At 44.4% G+C, this 13,669-nt stretch overlaps 1 protein-coding gene across 2 annotated transcripts in view; it reads left to right on the forward strand.

Moving 5' to 3' along the window:
• Positions 1-13,669, forward strand: part of PRDM6 (PR/SET domain 6) — a 232,337-nt gene that overhangs the window by 96,513 nt on the left and 122,155 nt on the right. Inside the window, exons 7-8 of one of the 2 annotated variants that reach the window (XM_027076820.2) lie at positions 139-315; positions 7,837-10,589. In XM_027076820.2, the coding sequence (XP_026932621.2) occupies positions 139-315; positions 7,837-7,951 (292 nt within the window). In that variant the 3' untranslated portion in view covers positions 7,952-10,589. Of the gene's footprint in view, positions 1-138; positions 316-7,836; positions 10,590-13,669 lie in introns of those variants that run through there. The other variant, XM_053220302.1, reaches the window with a different exon arrangement.

Below are 13,669 nucleotides of genomic sequence, written 5' to 3' on the forward strand. Positions count from 1 at the left end.
CCAGCCGCCAAAGCCTTGGGTGCGGTTTTAAAAACAGAGAAAATGTCAGTGGAAAGTTAAGGCCCTTGCCTCGTGACGCTGATTTTCGCCGACTTGACACAGACAGTGATGACCAGGCAGCCTCTTTATTTGTTTCAGACCTTACCAGTGTGGTCACTGCTCGCAGTCCTTTTCACAACCATCAGAGCTGAGGAACCACGTAGTCACTCACTCCAGTGACCGGCCCTTCAAGTGCGGCTACTGCGGTCGTGCCTTCGCCGGGGCCACCACCCTCAACAACCACATCCGAACCCACACTGGAGAAAAGCCCTTCAAGTGAGTAGAGCCTGACCCTTCACCCACCCCTTTCCTCCTAGCCTTTTCCAAGAGCCAGCAGACCAGCTGGCACGGTGCCACTCAGCTCAGCCAGCGGGTGGAGAAGGTTTTGCAAGGTGAGCATCCAGGCTCTGAGAGGACTTCCTTGTTTGGTGGTTGGCATTAAAAGAACGATGTCTGGAAGCCTAAACCCTGATCCTGGCTCAGGCTGTGCGGCCATGGACACAAGATGATCTTTTCTGGGTCTGTTTCCTCATCAGTAAAATAAGGGAGAAGGAGTAGGTCATTTTAAGATTCTAGTTCCTAGGGGAGCCTGGGTGGCTCAGTGGGTTGAGCGTCCGACTTCATCTCAGGCCATGATCACGCGGTTCGTGGGTTTGAGCCCTGCGTCTGGCTCTGTGCTGACAGCCCAGAGCCTGGAGCCTTTTCAGATTCTGTGTCTCTCTCTCTCTCTCTCTCTCTCTCTCTCTGCCCCTCCCCCGCTCACACTCTGTCTCTCTTTCTCTCAAAAATAAACATTAAAAAAAAAAGATTCTAGTTCCTGAGGGTCTGTGCTTCTAGAATTTAAGCAGAGAGCCCCTACAGTGTCCTCTTTTGGCCACCAGCAAGTTTATGACCGTGGGTGAGGTGACCCCAGTTTAGGACATTTAAATAGTGATCTCTTGGGGAACTTGAACATTTTAGGATTCTGGTGAACTATTTCCTCCTCTTCCCCATCTGTTAAAGTGGTTTGACTCCGTGACAGTGGCCAACCTGTGGCCTTTCCAGTGTGTTCTTTGGATTGTAGAATTACGATATTGGTGAAACAAAACAAAACAGAACCACATACTGGGCATGTCTGAATTCTTGAGGATTCAGGCAATGTGGGAAGAGGTGAGAATGAATTCTGAGGGCTTTGGCAAGGTAAGAGCATCTGAGTGAAAGACTGTTTCTAGATACGGCACAGTCATGAAAACAGTGGACATCTGAATCATGCGAGGTGACCTGTTGGTTCACTCACTCGTTCAGTCGTTCATTTATCCGTGTACGTATTCATTCATTCAGCACATACCTACTGAACGTCTTCTTTTGTACTAGGCACCCACCTAGTCGCGGAAGATACAAAGGTGAATGCATCTCCACTTCCCGGTCTTTGAAGACCACATAATTTATGGGGGAAGCCCAGTTCATAAACAAGTATGATAACACAGGGTAAAGACTGCAAAAGTGAAGGGCAGGAAAATTATATATATATATATATATATATATATATATATATATATATATATATATGTATATGTATATGGTGCCCCAGGATAGCACAGAAATGGAGGAGTCAGTGCTGTCTGGGAGAGATGATGTTGAAGATACATCTTGAAGGATGAATAGGAGTTTTCCAGATAGACAAAGGAAAGAGGTATTTCTGGCAGCCCAAGTAGGTGGAAAGGCTTGGGAGTGTGCACTAGCACATTGGACTTGGTCTGGTCAGTTGTCTCTAAGCAACTTCTCCTGTCTTTGTGATGAACTCTGCTGTTCATCCCTCTCTGTCTCTACTCATTTGCCGTACTGGCTTTCGGTGGTTAAGAAGGAGGATTAAAAGGACTTAGATGTACAGCCTATTCATTTTCTTTAGGACAAGCTCAAGCCAGAAGGGAAATAATTGAGGCAATAAGAGATGAATCTTGCTCAGTCTCAGCCAAGGAGTCTTGTAGGCTCTCATTACCCATAATTTTCCATTTGGACCTATTGGCATGGGATGTCATTGCCATGGTGCTCAACCCGAGGCTGAGCTTGTCTCAGGGTGGCACAGTCCTGTTGACCCAGGTCCTGCCTGCCTTGGTGTCTGCCATCGGAGGGAGAACTCATCAAAGATGGTCGTCTTTGCTTACCTCCCATGAATTAGTTACCTTTATTCATCATCCTTAACTCCTTTTCATCCTGGTTTTATTTATGATATATATTGGTAGTAAAAATAGTTTTAATTGTTGTCTATGTACATAGGTGTAGCTTGTTGACTGTGCAAAAGCATCTGGCTAAGGGGGATGGGAAGAGATCTGAAGTCAAACCTGCATTGCCCTGGCCAAGCTGGACCCTCTAGGGCTGTGATCGCCCAAATGGACCTCTTTTCTTCTAATCTCCCCTCAGGGCCGGTGGTTAGCACAGGTTCTAGAGTTTGGTGTATTCTTTCCTTGCCCTCAGTCCTGACCCCTCAGAGGGTTAGCACGTTCTGGCTTCATCACTGCCCTGGATGTGGAAGATGACGGCAGCACATTTCCAGGGCCTTTGAGCAAGAGAGCTTTGCAAAAGCAAAGACGTACGATTGACGATCCTTCCAGCCCCTTACATTAGAGAGGGCAGCCGGACAGACACGGTGCCAGGAATCAGATTGATTTTTATCTTGTTGCTGTGTAAATAGATTTTAGTAATTAATTGAAGAGGTTTCAGGGTCAAAATGCAAAATAGATTTCTATTAATGTTAAGGTGTTACTTATGTGTAACCTCGTTGACTCCAACTCAATTTTTTTTTTCTCTAACATCCTGTTTTTGTCATGTTTCCAATAGCGTTGCCATTTTAACTTACTTTGAATTCATCAGGTTAATATTTGAGGGGCTTTCATAATTGTATCATTTACCTTTCCAAGAGTGTGTTTTTGTGACCATCACGTAATTCCATCTGGAAAGCGAATTAAGAAAAGCATGAGAATTGGTTGGATTAGATTCTGTGTGTGTGTTTTAGTTCATTCTGCCTTTACTCTTATTGGGATGATGGCTACATGCTATATGTATGGTTGGGTAGTTTTTGTGTGTGTGTTTGTGTTTTAGTTTATCAAATATATATTCCCAGGGGAGAACTCAGTGTATGCTGTTTTTAATAGTGCAAGACTTAAACATCTTCTAGGAAATGGAAAACTAAATCCTTCAGTGTATACAATCAGATCGTTCTGGATTGAACTATCCCAAGGGAGTTTTGGGAAACTTCTCACCATTGCCCACAGATATCCATCCCACGGACATTTGTAAATATTATGAAGATACTCTTTTACAAGCTCATAAAACAAACATTCAAAAAAACCTTTGTTGCAGATTAGTCAATAAAAACGGATTTCACCTCAACAGTTACTTTTACTACTTCACCTAATGGGTATTGGCTTAAACAACGTTACAAAGAAGGAAAAGAACCTCGTAAAGCTGCAGAATCCTAAACTGTATGCCTTGAGCAAGTTGCACCTAGATGCCTCCAGTGGCTCATTCTCCAAATTGTCCCACCCGCCCAGGGCCCCGGAGGCTTTCACAGAATTTTCAGGAGCCTGCCATGACAGGGGAGAGCCCTTTCCAAGTTCTGAAATCTGCTGGGATGTGGGTTTAGGCAGATCAAGATTATTGCTGCCCAAAGAAGGCTGGAGAAGATATGGCGTTAAGAGATCAGAGTCTCAGTGTAGGATTTGCCTTGAAATCTGACTGGCTGAGAGCCCACTGAAATACTCCACCCCTCAAGCTGCAGGTAGATCGTGGGCCTGTTGGCAGCCAACTTGGGTATCTACTTAGAACTTCTAAAGTAAAGGAGCCCATAGGAAAAAAAATACCTATCAAAGGAGCATGAGGAAGGTCTTGGCTTTCAGTTTGTACGGTGACACTGGAAGTCATGGACAGTAAGGAGCAAAAGCAAGACATCATTTCATTTAACAGCATTTGCCAAGCTCTTTAGTGAAAAGAGGAAAGAAGGAAGGAAGTGAATTGGCATCTAAAACTTCTTTATAGTAAGGACTCCTTTTTCCTTCTCTATTACTAAACATTAACCATAATCTCTGAAGATTTTAGGGGGGCGGGGCTGCTTAGCTCTGCCTGGAGGACCCCATGTGAACTGCTTGATGCCCAGCTTTGGAGTCTGGGAAGACCAAAACTTCCCACAGGAAAGGTTCTTCTGTTCATGTCTGTTAGAAGCAGGGGAAAAATACTCATCCGTACGTTTTTGCCTCAAGGAAAGACAGATTGGCTCAGTATATACATTAAAAAAAAAAAAAAGGATATTCCAAAGATCATCTAATATTTTAACAAGATTCATGCAGCAGAGCAAATAAAAAGAGCACATCAGTAAATATGCATTGAGCACATTGTATGTACAAGCCCTGTGCAGTTCGGTCCAATCCAACAAGCGTTTGGTGACAGTCTGTAGAGGCACGAAAGAGAGCTTCTTGGAGCTTCCATTCGTGTAACAGAACTTGACCTCATTTTGGCCTCTGTCAGTGTCAGGTGGTCATGGTTAGGCTCCCTGTACCTGTAATCCAGTCACCTATCAGATTAAGTAAAGAATGATTTCCGATCTAAAAGGAAATCAAATATAACTAAGATACCCATATTCATAGAAAATTGGGGGTTTCTCTGTGCTGGAATATTTGGATGACTTTCCACATCATCGTTCGCGCAGTGTTCCTTTCGTGGCTCTGACATCAGCATAGTGAGGGAGACGTGTGGGCAAGAGCATTTCTTTGCTCCCAGCTCATTACCCCCATCGTGCTTTGCTACTTTTTCTGCTGCACTCGATGAAGTCCAGGGTTAGAGGTACCCGGTCTCCCATCTGTGATATAGTTCAGGGTTAATTACATGCCAACACGGATGAAGTCTGGCTTTGACTTGCCAGAACCCAGGTATTTACATGGAGTCCTTCTGATGAGTTTCATTAAACTATGAAAATAACTTGTGAATGGATTTTTTCTAAAATTAAAGGTGATGAATGTAAAATGGAGGCTCATTCCTTATTTAAAAGATTATTTTTGTATCTTATTGTCTTCATTTCCTCATTTGGTAAGGAACCAACCCACACCGATACACATATCTGCATGTATTTTCATTCACACTTAGAGCAGATGGCAGTAGAGATGATTTATTTTATTTTTTTTTGTTTTATTTTACTTTATTTTGTTTTATTGTATTTCATTTTTCTTTATTTTATTTTAGAGAGAGAGTATGTGCAAGCTGGGAAGGGGGACAGGGAGAGAGAGAGAATCTCAAGCAGGCTTTATGCTTAGCACAGAGCCTGACTTAGGGCTCAATCTCACAACCCTGGCATCATGACCTAAGCCGAAATCAAGAGTCAGATGCTCAACCGACTAAGGCACCCAGGTGCCCCAAGATGATTTCTCAGTGAGGATCTTGGGAGTCCTATAGACAGACTTAGATTTTCTTTTACAACAAGTTATTTCGAGAGAGTAAGTATCTAGGAGGCCAGTTAGGCACACGCTTGAGAGTAATGTAATTCTCCTCTTAATGTTTCCGTCCAGCCTGGATAGTTAATTATTACGTATAGATGTACACTTGTGCCTTATATGAAGCACTAACCTTCTCACTTGTGAATTCTTTATCTTCTCATATACAAGGTTAGAGGTGCAGAAGTGTGACCCAGGTACATGGTCTTTCCTTGTAATTTTCAAACAGTTTGCTTTGAAATGGATGCTGAAGCTTCAGAATTTTTTTTTTAAAAAGGAATATAATAATTTGAAAGTTGGTCAGCTGTGAAAGGTAGTATATTCTGACACGCTGATCCAGTAACTGATCGGTTCTCTAATAAACGATCAGCAATGCGATAACATGTCACCAGCCCTTCGGGAGCCCCGCAGAGAGGATGAGCTAACCGTGGACGCTAATGAATACACCAAAAATCATTAGCTGATCAATACTTCTGAGTTATTTTCATTGAGCTGATAGGTCTGATACATTAAAGCTGACATTATACATTTTTCAAGATCACAGTGCAGTTTTTAACAGTGGAACGGGCTGCTAAAAATATTCCCCGGAAGACAATCAAAGAAACACAACTTCTTCACTCTGACACGTTCAGATGGAACGGGAGCCCTGAAAAATCCAAGCGTGATGGTCAAGTCCCAGGCTCCCAGCATTAAAAAATATACAAGAATCCCCAAAGTGGATGGATAGGTTCTATTTATTTATTTATTTATTTATTTATTTATTTATTTATGGTAATTATCTCTGTGGCTAGTTACTTTGTATATAATGTACTAATAAATAGAAGAGAGGACTGTCCCCCAGATAATGGGGCACATGGCGTATGATGGAGCAGTGAGGGCTTTGTCTTGAGAGCTTTGCCACAATCCAGTCATGCAGGGACCTGAGACCAGTGACTACATTGGTTAAGAGAGGGACAACAGTCAGGGTGCCTGGGTGGCTCAGTCAGTTGAGCGTCCCACTTCTGCCAAGGTCATGATCTCACGGTTCGTGGGTTCAAGCCCGACTTCAGGCTCTGTGCTGACAGCTCAGCGCCTGGAGCCTGCTTGGGATTCTGTGCCTCCCTCTCTCTCTGCTCCTCCCCCGCTCTCACTCTGTCCCTCTGTCTCTCTCAAAAATAAGCATTAAAGAACTTAGAAAGAGAAGGAGGGACAATTGTCTGCGGCTCTTCTGAACAGCCTTTCCTTCAAATGATTGAGAAGAAGACATTGAGGGGATGGCTGTGGTAGCCGCTGTGCCCTAATGGGTGCTCAGCCAGTGCTCCAGGCAGCCCGTGCATGCAGAGTGGTGACAGGAAATCACTGTCTATGCCCAGCTTGCTGCTAGAGTTTGCGTGTGTGTATAGTCATAGACCCCAGCCAGGAATAGCAACCACCACAGAGAAACTAGAGACCACCATTGGAGGTGTGTGTATGTGTGTGTGTGAGATAGGTTTATATAGATTGAGTGGCCATCAAGGTAGTAAGTGTGTTGCATAGGAGGTGGGTTGAGCTCAGGGTCTCTAGGTTACAATCTACTTTTAAAACTATTTTATTTTATTTTTTAACATTAAAGCCAGGAGATACTCTTGGAGCAGGATGCCGCTTTGCTCCTCATCAGACACACTGACTCCTCACTATGGCCCACAGTTACCTTCTTTCTACTGTACCTTCTAGAGGGCTGAGCCTCTTGAGCCACACAAACACGGGTCGATCCTGATTTTTTCTGTCTCCCATCCCACCCGCAAACATTCTTCTCGCCCTGAGTTTGCTCGCACTGTGATGCTTCTGCACAGAAACAACCACCCACACCCACCCCCTGCGGTCGCCGCGGACTAATGTAGTGCTTCCTCCACACCGCATGTTCGGAGGTGACACGGGATCTTTGGCCGCTACGCCGAGGGGAGTAGAATCCCCGATTTTAAATTAGCAGCAGGTGAAATTCTATTTGTCATCAATTTCTCTTTGGGGTTACGGAGCAGAAAACTGCAGACAAGCTGCTGCTTTGATGGCTCACTCCTAAAAATCTCTTTTTGTTCTTTATCTATTTGAACTGACAGTGATCAGAGCTGCAGCAGGACAGGGCTCTCTGGAGAAATCACCTTCCCCCTGCCTATTGACAGATCCCTCTGTTCTGCATCAGACGGGCTTTGTCCCGTCCCGGGCATCCAGGCCTTGGAAGGAGCCACCAATTAAACCTCTTGAGCCGGTAAAATCTGAAGCCACTTTGGAGTGTCTGTTCTCATTAGGCAGGATGAGAGGAAGCCCATCACCCTGCAGGCCCCCGCTCCCCGGTCTCAATTTTCTCTCTTGCCTCCACCAGGTGCGAGAGGTGTGAACGGAGCTTCACGCAGGCCACGCAGCTGAGCCGGCACCAGCGGATGCCCAATGAGTGCAAGCCAATAACTGAGAGCCCAGAATCAATTGAAGTGGATTAACTGATTGACTGGTTGGAATTAAACTGCAAGCAAAGTCATGATTAAATGTCATGGACACTTAAGCAAAACCAAAGATTTCCTCTGAGCAACTTTCAATCAGTCCCAGAAAACCAAAAGCAGTAATAAAATAAGTAAGATGTTAAAGAGATATTGATCCTGGCGTGGAAGTCAGACCAGGAAAGAGATTATTTATTTATGACTAGGGATGAGACTTATTTCAGTGGACCACAACCTGGGACGGTTCACGTTTCCAGTCCTCCCATGTATTTGCTTTGTTTCTAAAAAGCTTTTTTAAACTGTAATTTAATACCAAAGGGAGGAATCGTGTGGGTTCTTCGGCTCACACTTGTGACTAAGAATGCACAGGGACTTCTTTCTCGTTGCACCTTTTTTTTTTTTTTTTAGTAGCATGATTCAAGGCGACCCACATTGTACAGCCCTCCTTCCTGCCGTTGGGGTTTGCGTGGCCCGATTTGGCCACCCCAGCAGTACCGCACAACGAGAAGCCAGAGCCTCCGCTAACTCATTGCCACTGTCAGCCCCGCGGGTGGCCCGTGTCTGTGTTTTCCATGCTTGTTTCCAAGGCCCTTTTAACGCCACTCCTTCCGTCCATCCGTCCACCCGGCAGCCTGACCTTGAGGCAGAGGAGCCTTGAAAAGGAAGAAAACGGTTCGGTTTCAAGATTGAAGGGGGAAAAAAAAAAGTGGGGAACTTACTTTGTCTTGTCAAGATCTCAGAAACATTTAAAATGTACAGAGCTTCATAATACAGTATATTGTTCCGAAGCAGCTAGTGGAGAAGATTGTTTTCAATAACATTTTAGCTTAAAAAAAAAAAAAAAACCACAAAAACAAAAAATAAAGTTCTTCGGTATGAAGCCGAAACATAAGGTATTAGGCTTCCAGGAATTTTTTTCATTGTGTCTATGAAAGTGTTGAATACATGAGCAGAAAGGGTGCCCGGCTCCCTTGTCAGCGCTCTCTGAGGTAGTTTTGTCTTCTTTCCTCCAGTAGAGGAAGCCCGGGAGACCCCTTTCCTCACTCCTGAGTGTCAGGGGAGTGTTGCTGCAAAAATAAGGGAAAATAGCCCAGACCAGGAAGCAGTGAGTGGAGGAACCGGGGACAGGGTTGTGATTAGAACATACCGCACAAGAGCAGCTCTTTTTATCAGTTGGAATTACCTGTTCATCTCCTCTGGCCCTTGATAATACTCTTCTCTCATCGCTAATCTGTTGGAAGAGCAAAGATGGTGCACATAATTTCACCCCCCCCCCCCCTTGATCACAAGGGAAGTGAGTGAACTTGAGCTAGCCTTTTGGCAGTTCGACAGTGGTGCCTGGTCACATTGGGTCCACATCCCGCGAAACGATCCACTATCAGGAAGAGCGGGTGGCCACTGTACTCGTGTCCGTGAGCTCCCAGCCTCGTGGTGGAGCCCAAGTCTACCTTGTAGGTGTCTTGATCGCGGGGTAGCAGGACACTACCTTTTGAGGAACTCTTTGTCTCTTAGCCCTCCCCCGGTCTTCCCTTAACAAAAACACGAGACACGGAACTGGCTGCCGGAAGGCAAGGGTACCCCTGTGTGGTGCACCTGATTCTGTCCTCATGGATTTGCTTCTCAGAAAATCTTCCTTTACTTTTAACTTTGCCTCCCCGCCCCTTAGCACCCAACTGCCACATTTAAAATGGGTGTGGAACAGGGCCTCATTGTGTTTGTAATTTACCTATATATACATGGTTAAAAAGCCAAACTGAATCGAGTAAGTTTGAAGGTCTGATTGGCTTTATTAAAGGATTCATGAACTGGACTGTGTCCCATCTGGCGAGCAGAGAGATGCTTCCAGGATTTGGACTAAGTAGGAGCATTTTATAGGAAGAAAGGAGGGGGAGGAAGTTACCAGCAAAAGAAAAGGAAGGGTTCTTGCAGGTCACGACATCATTTTTTTAGGGGGAAGGGAACTGGCAGGATTTTTATCATGCAGGTTACTTCGCTGGTCAGGAAATTTCAGATGGACTCATAAAAGGTCACATTCGTGGGTTAGGTTGAAACTGTAGTTAAGTCGTGGTTGACTCTTGTGCGGGTGCAAATGACTCCATTTCAGGCTTGTTATTTGTCTTTTTAACAATATATTTATATCTCAAAATAATCTCTAAGATTGTGGGCTCCAAAGAGGAATTTGAACAATCCTGATCTCCATTGTCAGATACGACCTAGGATGTTCTCTTGGTTCTTTTTGGCTTTTTGTCAAGCAACTTGTAAGCATCCTGTGCTGCCCTGTAAGTTTTGTTGATGAAAAGTATTCCCTCTGGTAGATAGGAATGTGTTTTGTCTCATAGTTCCTTGTCTTAAATGATGGAGGCATTTGCCAAAACTGCGTGCCATTGGGCACGGTGGAAAGAACATGAAGCCTTAGTAACCTAAAACCTCTAAGAACATGTCAGATTGGCTGTACAGAGGAGGAAGGTGTTCCATTTATTAAAGATGAAACATTTGGCTGTACATTTTGAACGTGATGCGAAGGGACTCACCTGTATGTCCCCAACATTTTTTTTCCCTGAGAAAAATCGCTGTCATTTACTGCATTTCACAATGAAACACACATGTGCTCTACTCAATTCCCAGCACCTCCGCATGCAAGATGGAGAAAAGTTCACTCCTCCCTTGTCTGCCATGGGAAGTTTTTTGTTTTTGTTTTTTTAAACATTTATTTATTATTTACAGTCAAAGCACGATCATGGGAGGGGCAGAGAAAGGAGGAGACACAGAATCCAAACGAGGCTCCAGGCTCCAAGCTGTCAGCATAGAGCCCAAAGCGGGGCTTGAACCCACAAACTGTGAGATCATGACCTGAGCCCAAGTCGGTCCCTTAACCGACTGAGCCATCCAGGCACCCCTGCCACGGGAAGTTTCCATAACTGTGGTCTCTGCCACTCTCAGGGTTTTCCTAGCTGACCCCGAAGTCCCACTTCATATGGCAGCAACCTTTTTAAACCAGAAGATTCTTCTAGCTTTCTGCTCCATTGAAGCCTCTTTTTCTCCTTTATTGGAAAGGGAGACGTTTGGCATGTCTTTTCCACCCAACTTGGTCAGAAAGATTTTCTCTTTAACAAATAGAAAATCGAGGACGGCCCTAATGTTCACATTGCTCAGCCGTCCTCAGTTTCTAGCGGACTAGCCCAGGCTGTTCGTAAGACAGGCCTCCACCTGTAAATTGACTTGAAGTCCTAAAGCAGGTCCAGACGTTATTTGGGTTATAAATGCTTTTAATTGAGGTATGTGCCATGGAGGGGATTTCTCCCTAATATCTCCCAGCTTGAGCGTTTGTACTTAAAAATGATAGATACTCAGGACACTGCAAATGGGTGGCAGAAACTGCAGTCATAAATTTTGCCAGTTTCCCTTCTTAGCAACTTCCTAATTCATTACAGTGTGAAGAGCATAAAAGCTCGGAATCGCTGGGACAGGGGGAGGCTGTCCGCCGAAGCGGTATTTGCCTCCTTAAGCTTTCCATGATTACCCTCTTCTATCATTGGGGAACACTTTTTATTTCCAGAATAAGATGTACTATCCTCACACATGCTCATTTGTCTAGCTAAGAGCCTAAGCCAAGGGGAAATGCCAGGTGGGGCTGCAAAAGAAACATTTCTAGAAAAATCTTAGTAACTGGAGGTAAAGCTACATATTTTCCCCAGGAAATGTGCATGATTTTTTTTAAACCTAAGCTTTTGGTTTTGGTGGTCTTTATCTTTCAAAGTGACTTTTTAAAAGGGGAAGATAAACTTTTACAGAGTTATTGTGTGGATAGTTAAAGCCGTAAAACCAGATTTGTATAGTTTATATAATTTGATTCAGTTAGTAAATATTTACTGAATTTCCATTCAAGTGTAGCCCTTTGGGGGGGGAAATTATGTGGATAACTCGACAGAAAACATTATGACACCACTTCTGTCCTCACAGGGCTTACAGTTTATTGTAAAAACTGAAAAACTTCATTCTGATCCAGATGTACAAAGATTTACTACCATTTACCAACTCATCTGTTTTTTCGTCAGTTGATTAGTTCCTGGTGTCGTTCGTTTACTCAACAAATATTTAGTGAACTCTTATTTTGAAGTTTAAAAAATTTTTTTTTAATTTATTTTGAGAGAGAGCATGAGTGTGTGGGGGAGGGACAGAGAACGAGAGAGGGAGAGACAATCCCTACAGGCTCTACACTGTCAGTGTAGATCTCTTCACGGGGCTCGATCCCATGAACCATAGATTGTGGCCTGAGTGGAAGTCAGACACTTAACCATCTGAGCCACCCCAGGTGCCCCAGTGAACTCTTTATTTTGTATAAATGCCCCCTTTTAGGTGTTCGCTCTAAGTGGCCTTATTTAAGTGATTATTGATGAAAGAATACAATTTTCTCGTATTCTCCCTTGTAAGTGGCTGGCTAATAGCATGGGGATTTTCGTCCTTTAGGCTGTTATTTTAGTGAAGTCACAGAGGTTGCTACAGTTGTGAGCCTCAGATGTCACTGCAACTGGGGACCAGAAGGTAGCATATTTCAAAAGAAATTAAGATGTGCCACTACATTGTCTTTGGCTGACCCACTGGGCTACTTAGCATCCATATCGAGGTACCAGGACTGGAGTCCAGAGTCTTAGGGTTTTTACGGCCCTCTTCTAGGGTTAGGGAATAAATACGGGCTGGACGTGCTCAGGCAGGGAACGCGGCATCCCCTGCTTGCGTCTGAGCGGCCTCATTGGTGACAAGCCTTGGCAATGCAGCCCCTGTCCCCACTTTGTGGCTGTGGTGCTCTCAGAGGTGGTGACCCCTAAATGGTACCCAGGTGTCTTAGCACATCAGTATGGACACCCACCTTTGGTTTAAGAAGAGCAGTTGTTTGGTTAAATTTGGTTTTGGACCTCGCTATCCATCTCTTCGTGCAGCTAATACTGGGTGGTCTTCCTCTTCCATGAAACCACTTTCCCAGGCCGCGGGTCTCTGGTGTATCATTGTGAGATTAATTGGTAGTAACGGGTTGCAAGAGTTGTTCCTGCAAGCAGCTAACATTTCATTGCGTTTCATGGAAGAAATAGCATCATTGCTGTTATTAGCGTGCCCTGCTGTAAAAACTGAAACACAGGTATCTGTTGCGTTGTTTAAAATAGGAAACGTGATGCATTTAAAAAAGCAGGACATTTCTGGAACAGCCTGAGGTCAGTGGGTCACTCGGAGGAGGCCCAGGCAGCCTTGTGTTTTAGGAGCGAATCTGTCCTCTAATTGAGGCTACCTATGCCTGCAGGAATCGGGCACATAGCAAACGCACTTTCTGAAAAGTTCGCTTCTCTTTTCCTTTTTCGATGTGCATTTAATTTTATCTCCCATAACCTTTTCCAGTTCCTGACATCAAATCCTAAAAGATCCTGAGAGATGTGCCGCTTTGAGTGATAACAGCCCGTTCCAGAAATGTCATTCATTTGTCAGGAGCCTTTCAAGGCAACGAGGTTCGGAGACGTTTTATGAAGCAACTGGATGTTTGGGTACTTATCCAGCCAAGAGTGTGAGGTTTCCCTATCACTTAACACCTATCTGGACTACTACCGAATAACAACGTAGAGTCCCGGGAAGAGCCACATTTCAGACTTTCTCAAGATTCGATTCTCCAAACCCAATGATCAGCTGTCAGGAACAACTGGCCAGGGAGAACCAAACTGAGAAGGATATTGCTTT

This window comes from Acinonyx jubatus, chromosome A1 (assembly GCF_027475565.1).
Source record: "Acinonyx jubatus isolate Ajub_Pintada_27869175 chromosome A1, VMU_Ajub_asm_v1.0, whole genome shotgun sequence".
Lineage (NCBI taxonomy): Eukaryota > Metazoa > Chordata > Mammalia > Carnivora > Felidae > Acinonyx > Acinonyx jubatus.